Here is a 13,313-nt window from a genome sequence, read left to right as displayed (position 1 = left end):
TCTTATTAAACTCTGGTTCATCCCGCTCTTTCTGGACTGCAGCAGCATTTTTTTTCGCCCTGTTACATCTCCATGACTGGTTGGTTTGCCGCCTTTTGTGGAACTTGCACCAGCCAACCCTTTCTGGGCTGTGGCAGCATATTTTACCGTAACAAAAATATGCCTGTGCATGTTGCTGAACTCTAACGCCTGCTGCATAAGAATGTCATGTTTCTCAGCCATGTCTCCACACTCACACGTCGAGCTAAAGCCTCAGTTGCATAACACAGGACTTTATTTATTTTTTCTTTTCATAATTAGTGTCCTTTACATCAGAGACTTTCAACTTTGGCTGTGTATGATTTTGCACCACCAACCTTACCGTCTACGTTTGTGACAACACATTAACCTGTTAAAGAATCATGCACGGGGCTGTTACACAGCCCCCAGCTGTCTTACATACTGGCCCCTGTTTATCACCCCTAACACATTACTCCCTCTGAGAAAGAAGCCACATTTGCATAACACTTGTCTTCATTGATTTTTTATTTTCTTTATTTTTCTTTTCATAACTGGCATCATTTTACACCAGAGAATGTACAGATAGGCTGTGCAAAATATTGCATTGGAAAACTACATGTCTAGGCTTGCTGCAGCACAATTCCCCATGTTACAAAGCAGTGCCCAGGCATGTTACACTGCCCCCAGCTGCTGGTTTACATACTGTCCATGATTATCATCCCTAACACATTAGTCCCACGTAGAAAGAAGCCATAATTGCACAACACTTGTCTTCATTGATTTTTTATTTTCATAACTACTGGCATTTCACAGTCCAGACTTTTAAAAATTAGGCGGCAAAATTACTGCCCCAGCAAACCAACAGTCTAGCTTCCCGCCGCTTCTGGGGCCAATGGAATTCCTGCCCTTGGCCTGCTATGGCTACGCCCCTACATCAGAGACCACCATTCAGGAGCTCCCTAGGCATCAGCCACGCCTCCTAGGGGGCTGGCCTACCTCCAAAAAGACCCAGCAACACTCTAGGGCTCCCATTTCACAGATGGACCTCGCTGACACCAGCCTGCAGTCGCAGCTACCGGCTGAAAATGCCCAGACATGTCCCTGCATGCCCAGACATGTCCCGCCTTGCCCAACCAACATGGCACCCACACGTAAGTCTCTGCTCATCCATCCCACAACCCTAAACACACCTAGCAGGACCTACTGCCTGCCTTGCAGCTAGCCCTAGGCATCCCCACACCATCACTCTACAACTATGGCACACCTGCACAGCCATTAATTCCAGTGTGCAGGGTACTCACACTATACCTGGACCCCTTAGGGGCTGCCCTTCAGGGGCCGACCCTCAGTGGCTGGACTTCCGTCCCTGGACTTCCGTCCCTGGACTTCCGGCCATGGACTTCCGGCCATGGACTTCTGGCCCTGGACTTCCGGGGAGGGACTTCCAGCCCCGGACTTCCGGGGCGGGACTTCCGGCTCCTACGTCACTTCCGGGGGGCGTTCCCATCTGTCAAAAAATGAATGGTGATGGATGCTATCATTCTATTACTACTAATGTCGTCTTCACACCAGGATACACCCAGACTGGTGTCTAGACCTATCTGCTGGGTTTGGGGCCTTAATGTGGTGACTCAACATGGTTTTCCATTAACTCGGCTTTATCAACCCAACCCAGGTAGCATCTACTGAGGGGTGAAGGGTTAAGACCCCCAAGGGGAACACTAGCCAGTGACTCAGGATGGAGCTGGGGTGCTTAAGCCCAGCTTGTTGGCTAACTTGTAGTCACTGTCCTGTCCCTTCCTTACCATGACACTTTGCAGGCATTGCCTCCCCATGAATACTCCTGCGACAAAGCTAAGGCACCAACCACCTTGTCAGCGTTCTTTCCAGCAGACACTTCGCTTCCAAATGCCCCACTGAACACCAGCATCCAATCACCGGTCACTAGGGAAACCTCCTGTTATCCCGCCTCTCTTAAGCAGTGTGTAACACTAGCCGCATTTTCCGATGCAACGTTTTGCTATTTGCAGGTAGCGTCACGTGCAGTTCGGTGACGCACACACCACAGCTGCTTGAAAATTCAGGTGCGTGCGCACTGTTGTGGTACAAGTGTGAACTTCAGCGATGCGCACACCCTGGCTGTAACTGCACTCCCTGTGTTTTCTTCTGCATAACTTTACATATGTGGAACATTTGGAGGTACACACACTGCTGATACCCAAGGTTATCGAGAAAATCACATTTGGTCATCACTTTGGGCGAAACGTAATTTGTTTTTCTTTCCTTTCTCAACGAGTTCACAAAGCTTTGGGCTCACAGCTCCCCTGCCATTTCTTCCTCGTCCAGGTGATCCCTTTTTAAAATGGCCTGACTGGAAGGATCGCTTTTTGAATTATGTATCTGCACTCGAGGTGGAAAATGAGGAGGAGTTCACACCTTCCAGGAAGAAAAAGATTATTCTACACAGTCTGGGGCCAGAAGGGTTGCATGTTTATTATAAGATGGAAAAAAAGACTAGGCCCACGTAGAATGTACATGTTTTTGGAAGCATTAAAGGATTTAGATATTAATTATCATCCAACAGTTTGCATTGCCACTGACAAAGGAAGCAATTGAAAGCTGGATTGGTGAAAGATTATGTGGCCGTGTTAAAGAAACTCTATAACTTGCAAATGTGGGTCTCTGTATGATAATCTTATAAGGGATCAACTCATAATGCATTCTAATAATGTAGGGATATAAGACAAATTGTGGGTGTGTGGGGAGTCTCTACTGAATTAAATTGGAGCGATTTTAAAGAAGGCAGAAATGTTCAAAAGATGCGCTAAAGATTTTAAAGAACAATATTGAGGGGAGGGAGAAGTAGTGATTAAAGAGTCTTGTTCTAAGGAAGAACGGGAGAAAAGTGAGAACGCAATTACAAAGACCCTGCATGGAAAGGGATGAATAAAAAATCAGAGATGGAGATCAAGCATCCTCCATGTTTTAGGTATGAGAATAAGGGCCATGTAGCCGGAGATAGGTGTTGCCCTGCAATTACATCTAAATGCGCCTTCTGTGAGATCATGGTCCATTTTGCCAAGGTTTGCAGGAGGAAGTTGAACAAAGGGAACAAGAAATATGTGAAGTGCGTGGTAGATAATGAGGATGAAGAGAAGGGTGATATTGAATCGCTGACTGAAGGGGTTTTGTGCATTGATGATGCGGTTTGCCATGATGAGGTAGTTATGGATGTGTGCCCCAAATCAAAGAGGAAACCTCTATGTGACATAACCATTGGGGGAGTAGAGATACAGATTTATCCAGACCCTGGTTCTTCTTATACAATAATACAACATTCTGTGTTGGAGGATAAGTTTGTGAGGGTGCTAGACAAGTGCCTGAGACCAGCAGATGTACACCCAGTCACATTTACCAGGGAGATTTCCATGGTTGGGTTTGTGAAAGAAAAATTTGGTTCAAAGACAGATCCGCTTCAGGGAAATTATATGAGGCAGAAAAAGGACCATCTGTGTTAGGGTGGATTGGTCAAGTAGCCTTAGGAATTACTCTAGATCCAAATAGGAGAGACCAGGTAATGTTACTTGGTGAGCATGAGGAATCTATGATGAAAGAGGTTAAGGAGCAGTTTCCCAATGTTTTTTTGGGCAAGGTAGGGAAGATGTGTAGGTTTGTCCACAAAATAGTATTAAAGGAAGGGGTGGTACCGGTGTGTCACAAGGCTAGGAACATCCCCTTTGGTGTGCTTGAAGTAGTAATGGCGGAGTTGGATGCATTGGAGAGTAAAGGCATAATAGAACTGGTAGAGTGTGCAGAAGGGTTGGCTCCCTTGGTTGTCGTATGGCAATAGGATGGCCATCTGTACCTATGCATTGACCTCAGAGATTTAAACAAGTGTATTGTGATTGTTATGTATAGAACACCACTTTGGAAGACCTTTTATCTGTTTCTAAGTTGTTTCTTTTATTGAACCCTTTTGGGTACACATAGAGCATTGTATTTCTATTTAGCCATGGTTAAATGCAAATCTACAAGTTGGATGTTTTACCTCTTATTGTTGGATCTTGTAGTGCAATAGTCCTATTGTGCTTAGTATTAAGTAAAGTGTTGTAATTGTTGTGTAAAGAAGGAAGAGGTGGTATCCTGGTTACCGACTCCTAGGTAACAGGATGCCACAAGTTTTAATATGCGGGGTGAGTGGGAGGCAGTTGGTGGTAGTTACAGGAGAAGTTACCTGTTTGCTCTCAATAAAGGAAGAAATTACCTGCAACCTGCCTAGTGAAGTCTTTGCAATGGCCCCACAGCACAATTACCTTTCGAAGATTAAGATTGACAACAGTTTTCCTCCTTCTTGACTGACTCGCATGTGAACTTTCCGTACACATATCCAACAACCCCGCCAACAGCACCACTGACGTAGGACACTCCAGTCGTTGCTCCTGAAAAGGAAAGGATTCTCCCATCAAAGTAAGAAGCACAAAGTGGAACTGGATAGAAAGAAGTCAAGTGACTCATGTTGGCAGAAGAGGTGGCGTCATAGGGAACCGAAGTAACAGGCACTACCACAAATGGTGGGGGGTGAACTGCACTGTTGTAAAAACAGCTGTTTGTCACAGTACATACAAATTTGTTCTAGAATTCATCCAAACCAGGTGTCCTTCTAGAGCAAGCATTGACAAAGCCAATAGGTTTCTCCTTTATAATGTGAGCGTCAATGTTATTGGCTTTACCAATGTTTGTAAATTACAAAATACTGAAGAAAAAGCAAACAATACCTTATGGTTTCTCAAACTGGTCAATGAGTTCAATATGTTCAGTGTTTATAAATATATCTCACACAAGAGGGCTACAGGAAGAATAACGCTACAATATAGACTTACTCTATCCTATATCTCTTCCAAATTTATAAATCTCACACTAAATATAGGGTAGCATCAAATTGTATTCATAGAAGCAGAAAAAAGAGTGAAGAAAATGGGGGCACAACCTAGTTGTGGACGAAAACCCTCACTCACCCGAGGGTGACATGCTTTATCATTGGGTTTCTCCAACACACGGGGACCGCAAGGTACCCCGTGTGGGCTACGGCTTCACCAAAGAGGGAAGGAGCTGGAGTGCAAAGCACTTGTTGGTTCTACCAACTCGTTATGGTAAGGAGGGGCAGAGTGCAAAAGTAAATGTAAAGTGTGTGTTTAAAAACCTATTTAGGGGTTCCAACTTTATTCTTCCATCCTAAATGGCAGTGGTTAAAAGTGCGAGTGAATGTAAGGGTAATGGATGTATACCCTATCTATAGATCAACATGTTTCTGCCATAACGACAAGAAGTTCGGGGCATTTTTCAGGATCAAATAACAATCACTGTGCTGTGACAAGTGTGTAAATAAAAAGTGATACTTAGGCCTCTATTTCTTAACTGTCAAAAATTTAAGTTGAACAAAATGATCAGTCCGGGGGCTCTAAGTGCAATTTGTGAGTGTCAACTCAACCATCTATCTAGTGTCACACCTGGTCGTTGATCTCATCGCAACGCCTGGTCTCATTTCCAACGACTCGAGAGGGAGCAGCCGTCAGTGTTCTCACCGCCATTTCGCCATTTTCTTCACAGTGTTTATAAATGACACGTTTATTTTTCAAAAACGTTTCGCTCAGGGAAAACTAAACACAATTAAAAAAGTTTAAGGAATGGTAGAATGTATATGGAAATGTTTGTCATAGCCTAATTTACTTTCCAGAGGGTTCAGACATTTTGTTATCTGCAGTAGTCCAGGGAGCGGATATATAGGTCTTCAGAAGTATCATGTTAAGCACACATTTGGCCTGAGACGCCGGCTAAATGTGTTCCCAGAGCGTCATAAAAGCCTTTGTGTGCCAAAGCTTGTACTTTCATTCAATATGTGGAATACAGGAGATAAAACATAGTCTACTGTTCAGTTATAGCCCTGCAAAATTCTCCCTGTTGCTGTGCTTTTACAGACAAGTTCAGAGGGGTGGAGAGTAACGCAGTGCGAAAAGCAGGTATTTGCAGGGAGAAAGCAGTACACAAGAGAAATCTCATGGAGTAATGAATGGACAAGAAAAACGTAAAGTTCCCTAATTATGAGAAGTGAAAGGTTGCAAGTCAGCCAATCAAAAGGATTATAACAAGCTATGTTCCATGAACGGAACAAACACAAGAAGAAGAGGGTGGACAAGACATTGAATAAGAAGCAAGCAAATATGATTGACAACAAAGCCATATTGGACATGACCTTTCTATTTGGTCATTCCCAAACATTTAGCTTTCACTCTCCTGTTTTATGAAATTGTTTTTGTTGGCTTCGAGGACTCTGAGCACTCACCACTGTTACCAGTGGTAAGGTTCCTTTAAACATGTTAGAACTGGCTTTATACCCAATTGGCATATTTATTTATTTGTATGTCCCTAGTAAAGTGGCACTACCTGTGCCCAGGGCCTCTAAATTAAAAGCCACTAGTGGGCCTGCAGCAGTCATTGTGCACCCTGTAGCATACAGAGAGAAGAGAAGCATCCATGACCGGCACTGGTGATGTAAGGACTGATGCAGCCAGGGGGCTGTCTACAGTCTCAATCGAACCAGTCTCATCTCTAACATTAGGTCCTGGTGAATGATGAGGCTTCTGCCTGAAGTGTGAAGAATCTCTCGGAATGGACTTTCCAGAACAGTGAGCAGCCACCATGTGTCCTTTTCTAGTCACAACTGTTCAGTGTCAAAGGGAGCATCAGATTTGTGTTTTCTCTGTTGTCGCATCAGTACTCGATAACCTCCCTTACGGCTAAAGTGGTCGACCTCGAAGCTGGGGAACCAGGTTCGAGTCTCGGCAACAACGCCCAACATCCTGTGATTCTGATCAAATCATTTAATCTCCCCGTGCCTAACAAAACAAGCATTTGCAATGCAATAGGTCTCGTATTAATTAAGTTTGAGCTATTGGAATTGTTAAATATTGCAACACCAATTGCAACAAAAGTCTATAAATTGTAGGCCAAAAATATTTGTATTTATTTTTGTAGCAATGGTGGCATGCTGCGCTTTAGAAGAATATGTTTAAAAGTAAAGTGCGTTGTGTGTTTTGCTGTTCACCCTATGTGGGAAGGGTATGCCCAGACGTGGGTCCCGTGCTCACTAAGCCACTGGAGTCAAGCTATCCTGGCTGAAGATGGCTGATAGCCAGAAACCGGTCCTAGGATGTTTGATTCTGGTCTAGGGAAGACATGGCTTGGCAGTTCGGGCTGGACTATTCTCATGAGGCACAGGGTCAAGACTGATTTGCATATGGCCATGTCTGAACTGGGGTGGCTTGGTGAGCAAAATAACGATGGATTAAACCCAGATCTGTGACTGGAGGTGAATATTTTGCCATTGTGCAACATTCCGTCCATCACCTTGTGTGTAAAAGTAAAGTGCGCCATACTGCGATTGCTACAATAGTTAATTGTGGATGTGTTAACAATTGATGTGTGCACTGATGGCTGGTGGTGTGTGTGCCTGTAGAAATTGTGCACTAATGGCTGGTGGTGTGTGGTTGTGTGTGTGGATATATGTGTGGCTGTATGTGTGGTTGTGGTTGTGTGTGTGGTTGTGGTTGTGTGTGTGTGTGGTTGTGGTTGTGTGTGTGGTTGTGTGTGTGGTTGTGTGTGTGGTTGTGTGTGTGTGGTTGTGTGTCGTTGTGGTTGTGTGTGTTGCGTTTGTGGTTGTATGTGTGGTTGTGTGTGGTTGTGTGTGTGGTTGTGCATGTGGTTTTGGTTGTGTGCGTGGTTGTGGTGTGTGTTTGTGTGTGTGGTTGTGTTTGTGTGTGTGACAGTAATACTAAAAGCATCTCAAAATAAAGGAACACAAACATCGAGTTTGTGGAAAGAGAAAGCACGTTGTAAGTCAAACCGGTAGCAGCAAAGCATTAACACAACATGTTCTTTGATGTTTGATGTTCTTTGAACGAGAACATCAAAGGGGCGCCGCAAAATTGATCGCAGGCGAACATCAAAGGGGCGCTGCTAAAGTGATCGCGGGCGAAAGTGATCTTGGACGCTTAATGAGTATGACAAGGTTTTCCCATTTGGCGCCTCGGCTCCTAAGCGCGCGCCCGTGCACATGCACTGTAGCTCTAGGCTGGCCAGGCTGGCCATGGTAGCATGTTTTGAGCCCTCACTAAATGTCTCGCCAGAGCAGCGCATGCGTTGAGGCCAGGCGAGAACTAAAAAAGAGGAGAAATAAAGATATTTCTCCTCATTGTGCCTCCCTTACGCCTCCCCTGGGGAGCTTGGGCCCGTGCCTGCTGATCGCTCCACCTAGCAATACAGCTGGGTTGGAGAGAAGTCAGTGAGCATGATGGTTTGACCAGCCTGAGACCGCTGGCCAAACCCTCCTGTGCGCTGACAGCAGGGCCCACCATGCCTCCTGCCGTGCTGCAATGCTGTAGCCCTGCCCCCCCAAGCCTCAGCAGCAGGATGAAACATAAAATGAACTGCATTAAGATAATTTTATTTTTCGTTTGCCTCTGCAGGCTGTGAGGCAACACTCCTTCACCATAGCGGAGCAGCTGTCTCTGGCAGTATCTGTATTATTGATGCCTACAAAAAATGAGACGGCTTAGGTTTCTGGTCAGTGAGATTGCAGAAAGGGTGTGCCTCAACAGTGTATTATATGCATTAAGTACTAAATGGGGCTGTGTTTGGAGGGCTAAATAAATTAACAATATGGTACGGAAAGGGATATTTGAAGCCCTTGTTGGCAACATATGTCAACTTTGTATTTATCAGTGAAGTGCAACTTGAATCCATACAACAAACTGAGCCGACTGACAACTCATGCAAGCGAAGGATGGAAATAACTGAATCAACAACCTTATCCAAAGAGAATTCCTCAGGTATGCATTCCATTCCATGGTTTTAGCTCATCTATACCACTAGGGAACAATAACAACCAGGGTATCCTGTGCCCAAACTGCTAAGCAACATCCTCATTGAACCGGTGCAATAGCAACACATTTTGTAATGATTGGATCTGACCCATGTTTGTATGTACCCATGACACTTAGGTCACTTGACAGATGTAACCAAAACATAAAGCCTAACAATAATGGAATCGATTTTAAACCACTAGAGATTCCCCTAGGTGGTATTCTATGCAGTCATTTTTTGTTGGTCTGTAGCATTAGAGAAGAGGAGCAATCATTTGCAAACCACTCTGGCCCCACACCAAGGGGAGCAGTCTAGCAGAACAGCTACTACATGTTCCTCCTGAATCAGAACACAGGAAGCCCAAGATGCATTTCTGTTTCACTGGACTTCATCAGTGAGAGTTTAGCTTGAATCCCCTTAACAAGGGGAGCTCAAGGCAAACATCAAAGCCTGCACGAATCATTTACGAGGACCCAGATAGACAGCAAACAAGCATTGGCAAAGCAACTTGGTCTGTTATTGGCTGCTTTCCTTTTGGCTATATCAGTGATTGTTTTGTTATGATAAAGGTGACTGACAGAACAGCAGGCCAATAATTGAAGATGGCTTGCTGTAAGTATATTATATGGATTATTTAGTGAAATCAAACGGCGATGGCTAGTACCACACCTAACAATGATTTCTGGGAATTATTCAATCATTTGCGATCGCTCCTCGGGCTGCACAATGGCTCTGGGCAGTCGTACAATCAAATGCAACTGCAAGACTGAAGAAATCCACTGGTGATTTGAGGCCCTTATAGAAGAGGTCTGGACCAAACACAAGATCCGTCCCTTTGCTGTATTTATTAATTTGATATTTTAAGCTGAGACGAATTGCGGAACGAAATGTATGGACATAAACATTCACTAGAATCGGGTAGCACTAGTGCAGGACTGCTTTGTCATCCTGAGACTTTGCCACCAATTCTCAGTAGTATTTTATTGCACAATGATAATAGAAGAGTCCTGGCAGGCCTCAGCAAGAATGCAGTACCAAGAATGTGGTCCTCGCTGGAAAGGAAGGACAGAAAGCAAGAGCACTTTTATAAAACAACAGATCGCACACTTAATGTACATCCCTAACACTCTATGTGCCTTTTATGTCCCAAAAAACTGGGCAGATTTGTTTAGTCCCTTCTGTAATTCCGTGGAACTGAAAATAAGACCAGCGCCATCTTGTGTTAAGGGGGACTCTCACCGGGCTGACAGACAGTTGAAACGTGTCCCAGGACTGCGTTAAAAAATACCAGTCAGCTGATAAATGTCCCAAAAGGAGTTGGCCCACTGCACGTAAACAGTGAGGCCTTATCGTTAAAGCTGTCACCACACTGGTTAGGACTCTGGCCAGTAATGTGCTGGAAGATACCAATGTCAGCCGAAAACATGGAGAGCATTACTGGGTCCCTGCCAGCTCAGGAGCGCGCGCATATTTATTTCAAAGAATGTACAAGAAACACCGAGTATGCGAAGCAAACACTTGATCGCGCTTGTCATTCATAAGCCTCTTGCTTCTGGTTTCATACCATACACGCCCATCGAAGTAATTTAGTCCATTGCAAATGCGGCAGGAACTGTGGTTCTTCTTTGGCACGGATCAGCTCTCAACGCAAAATGTTTCTGACCGAAGAAATCCTATATGGCCAAATGTGTAACTATGCACCCACTTTAGTAACTCTGAAACTTCATACAATATTATGCACTAGAGTAACTCGATGTAACTAGTAGCTTTCTGCAAGCATGGAAATATATAGTGAGGCGGGAACAATTATTACATGGTAAGGAAATAGAAGGTAGCGCATGTGGAGAATTTCCGGAGAAAAATTCCCTTTGTGGGTGTCAAAGAGACAGAGGAAGGACTGATGGCTGTTATATGTTGGTAGAGCTAAATGTGGCAGCATCATCGGCGTTCTCTTTGGCTATTGAAGGTGTTGAAGTCTCGTCCTTTGATAGGTAACATTAATGGCAAGGATTGGCCCCGTTAGTTGTGGCTTCCTACTCGGTTTTTATTAGGTGTTGTTTTTTAATCCAGCGTCACTCTACTGGGATGTGGAGGCGCGACAAGGGAAAGGAGAACTACTAGAACACAGATCCCAAAAAGCCCGGTCAGACAGAAGTGACTTTGTGAGGCCACTTTGCAACGCCGCACAATTTACATGTTGGAGATGAGAGTTTATTCATGCTGCAGGTGCAGAGGCTACTTTAAAAATAAATACGGAGTAACGAGAGAGAGGGGTGGGGGGAGGTAACAAGAGGGCAAAAGAGGTGACGAAATAAACAAGCTCTCGCATTGCTGTGGCGGGGGCAGGGGAGCGGAGCGGGAGCGCATTCCTTTGAAGTCTGATGCGGGGGCGGGGGAGCGGCAGCCTTTGAAGTCTGATGCGAGGCACAAACAAATGGTGGTGTGACGTGGCTCACGATGGCGTGCACGTGCATAGCTCACCTGTACTGTACGCGATCCTCAAGTTTGGTAGAGTTTTTGAACTGCCTACTATATTCTCGCCTATCTATCCCTGCGGGATAGAAATAGTCGAGACCTAAAAAATGAATGTGTCCATCTGTAACAAAACTGGTGGTCATGTACAGCACTCTAATACATGATATCTTCAGGTCTAGTTTGAGCTATAGAAAACTCATAAAAAAGAAATAATTTAAAGTAGTGTTCATGGCACATCGATGCTTGTTGGCATATACTTTCCTCTTTTGCTTATGGCACAAATCTGTTTGATGAAGTGTGCCATCTGTTGTAGATCTTCTGTTGGTTCATTGTGGTAACTTGGTTGTCATGGCTCTTCCACACATCAGGGTGGCAGGACATTCACCGATGTGGAATGAGGAGTCGACTAGTAAGCTGGAAGAGCAACATGGAGATTGGGCTTCAGATCAAGCTTCTCCTGTGTAGCTCGCTGGCTGGTCTTTTTAAGTGTGCTCATAAAGCGGTATGCCAATTCTCAAACCTCATAAGACAATACCTTCTTGAGTAGTGGGCAGTTCATCTTTCATATTTTTGAACATTTGATATTCGTTGTCACGTGTGAGAGGTCGATTGTGCTGTTTCCAGGATTGATGTGCAATAACGTTTTTTAGTATCAACATGCCATGCTTGTTTTTTGGCACTTTCCGCAGCTCTGGTAGTCATTAAACTCATTGAATCAGCAATGTGTGATAAGCATTTCAAGTCTTTCTACAAATGTGTCCATCGCTTCATCAACTTTTTGTTTTTCTTGTTTGAAAATATATCTTTCGTAGTCAACATTTAGCAATAGATTGAACTTGAAATTGAGTGCCTCTTTGATTTGAGGGCAAGAAACTTCTACTTGTGGCATTTTCGTCAATATTTCCTTTACTCCTTTACCTGCAATATTGTTCAGGTATTTGATTATCTTCTTGTTATCAACTTCTTCCATTGCATGAATGAAATCTTCAAACATTTGAATCCTGGCAGTCCATCTTGCGCCAATATTTTTTACTTCGCTGTATTCAAAGGAAGAGGTGGTTTTAGGAATGCAGCACCATCATAACCAGTTGTGGCTCTTAATGATGATGAGAGTATATGCTGTTCATCATAACTAGCACCATTCATAACTTCTGTAAGTCCTTGCGATGTGATTGCTTGAGGGTCATTATGAGCCAACAGAATGGGTAAAGCTTTTTTTTCGCGCCGGCAATCTGAGTTTTTCAACTCTTGAAGGACTTTCCAGTTGTGCAGAACTCACCCTGCACCTTCTGTGGTGTCAGTTCAGGGAACTACAGCTCCGTATTCACAAACCCGGAGTATTCTATTCGGGTCACTTCACCTGCTGCAGTGGTATGATGACTCTCTTTACCCAGCCTTTGATAAGTACCACAATAATCTCTTAACCAGAGGGCTTAATAACAAGCCCCTTGCGCCACTGATGCGTCAATTTTTGTGACGCAGCGGCCGTGCAACCTGCTGCCCCATATTTACAAGGACACATAAAGCCACCCTGCATGGCTTTTCGTGTCCTTGTAAACATAGCCCCTTTACACACAACACTTTGCCTGAAAGGGGCGTGCAATAGGTTCCCACAAACATCCCATGGCTCCTGCTGCATTTCCAGATTTACAAGAAATCGCAAACCTAGAAATGCGTCACAATGCTGTCCCTCCCCAAGGGAGGTGTAGAGCGGCGAAACGAGGAGAAAGGTATTCATTTCTCCTCGTTTTTTTTCCTCTTTCTATGCGTGCTGCATTTGCATCAAACATAGAATGAGGGAATCACCTGTTGTGATTATTTATGTGCAGGCAGTTGTCCATTCCGGCACATATACATTAATTGGAAAAAAAAGCTGTTTTGCAACTTCTATGTGTGCTAATGCAGCTCACGTATAAGTT

At 44.3% G+C, this 13,313-nt stretch overlaps 1 protein-coding gene across 1 annotated transcript in view; it reads right to left on the bottom strand.

Annotated features, from left to right (window-relative positions):
* LOC144823781 (interferon alpha-inducible protein 27, mitochondrial-like) overlaps positions 1-13,313 on the bottom strand; it is a 64,810-nt gene that overhangs the window by 13,717 nt on the left and 37,780 nt on the right. Inside the window, exon 5 of the mRNA XM_078682608.1 lies at positions 4,314-4,439. Coding sequence (XP_078538734.1) covers positions 4,324-4,439 — 116 coding nt within the window. The 3' untranslated portion in view covers positions 4,314-4,323. The remainder of the gene's footprint in view (positions 1-4,313; positions 4,440-13,313) is intronic.

The sequence above is a fragment of the Lissotriton helveticus genome, chromosome 3_1 (assembly GCF_964261635.1).
Source record: "Lissotriton helveticus chromosome 3_1, aLisHel1.1, whole genome shotgun sequence".
NCBI lineage: Eukaryota > Metazoa > Chordata > Amphibia > Caudata > Salamandridae > Lissotriton > Lissotriton helveticus.
This window is presented reverse-complemented; position numbering and strand designations above follow the sequence as displayed.